The 1,364-nt window shown below is 39.8% G+C and overlaps 1 protein-coding gene across 1 annotated transcript in view; it reads right to left on the reverse strand.

Moving 5' to 3' along the window:
- Positions 1 to 506, reverse strand: part of LOC107877233 (glycine-rich cell wall structural protein 1-like) — a 1,034-nt gene extending 528 nt beyond the window's left edge. The window contains exon 1 of the mRNA XM_047394088.1: positions 26 to 506. Within this exon, the coding sequence (XP_047250044.1) occupies positions 26 to 506 (481 nt within the window). The remainder of the gene's footprint in view (positions 1 to 25) is intronic.
- Between the last annotated feature and the right edge of the window lie 858 nt (positions 507 to 1,364).

Raw genomic sequence — 1,364 nt, forward strand, 5'->3', positions numbered from 1 at the left:
CCAGCTCCAAGTCCACCACCGTGACCTGAACCTCCTCCTAGACCTCCTCCACCACCACCACCAACGCCACCACCTCCACCAACACCTCCTCCAGTTCCTACACCACCACCAATGCCGCCACCTGCTCCACCACCTAGTCCTCCTCCACCTCCCATTCCTCCCCCGAGACCTCCTCCACCACCTGCTCCTCCCCCGAGACCACCTCCACCACCTGCTCCTCCCCCGAGGCCTCCTCCACCTCCTGCTCCACTGCCAAAACCTCCGCCGCCGCCAGCTCCACTTCCAAAGCCCCCTCGGGTACCTCTACCAAAACCTGGACCACGTCCACCGCGTCCTCCCCATCCACCACGTCCACCACAACCTCTCCTACCAAATCTGCAACCATTATCATTACCCCACCTCGACTCTTCAAGCTTGTCATCAGCAAAAGTGATGACACTCAATCCCAAGAAAATGCTCAAGACAAGAAGTAGCCCTACAAACCACTTCTGAGTAGAAGAACCCATATCTAAAGGTTTTTTGATATATATCAAATTACTAACTTGTTTGTAGTACTGCTCTTTCTCACTCAGAGTTTAGGAATATATATATAAGCTTACTCGATCAGCCAAGTTGACAACTTTTGGATATTGTTATTAGTCCCAACTCCCTCTTCAGTTGAAGTCATTAATGTTCATAATGTGCAAAGCTGCATGCATGGTTATTTGACGCGTTTGAACCGTTGGGGAACTGGCGGGAACATTAAATGAACCTATCGAATTAGTCAAAAAGGATTACTCCCTCCGTTTTCGTTTTAGTTGATCATTTTTTTAAAAATATTTGTTTCAATTTAGTTATTCCTTTGATGAAATCAGAAAAATTTTATTATATTTTTTCAATATTACTCTTATCATTAAATGGCTACACAAAGTGTGTATACTCAAATTTATATTTTCAAAGCATAATTAATAAGGTTAATTGGTAAAATAAACCCCTAATAATTATTTTCTCAAGAACCCTTTTCATTTTAAGAGAACTTATTAATTTTGTTTATAATTTTGGTTATGAAATCTGTAAAACATTAAAAATAAAAATACATATATTTGAAAACTACGGTAAAAATACTATAAGTCATAATATTTGGTTTTTATAAGGCATATGAAAAAATTATTCGAAAAAATTCATTTAACTTTAGAAATTCGAAAAACAGCAAGTGAATGAGGGAAACTTCGTCAACGCTTGCTGATTCAACAGTACTACCGACACCAGCCAATATTAATGTCGCCATTGACCATTGTGTAATGTTATGGCTAATGGGCCATCTTCTTTATTACTCTGTATTAATATGTCAATACTGAATGTTTGGATTATCATTCTTTTATGTA

This window comes from Capsicum annuum, chromosome 7 (assembly GCF_002878395.1).
Source record: "Capsicum annuum cultivar UCD-10X-F1 chromosome 7, UCD10Xv1.1, whole genome shotgun sequence".
Lineage (NCBI taxonomy): Eukaryota > Viridiplantae > Streptophyta > Magnoliopsida > Solanales > Solanaceae > Capsicum > Capsicum annuum.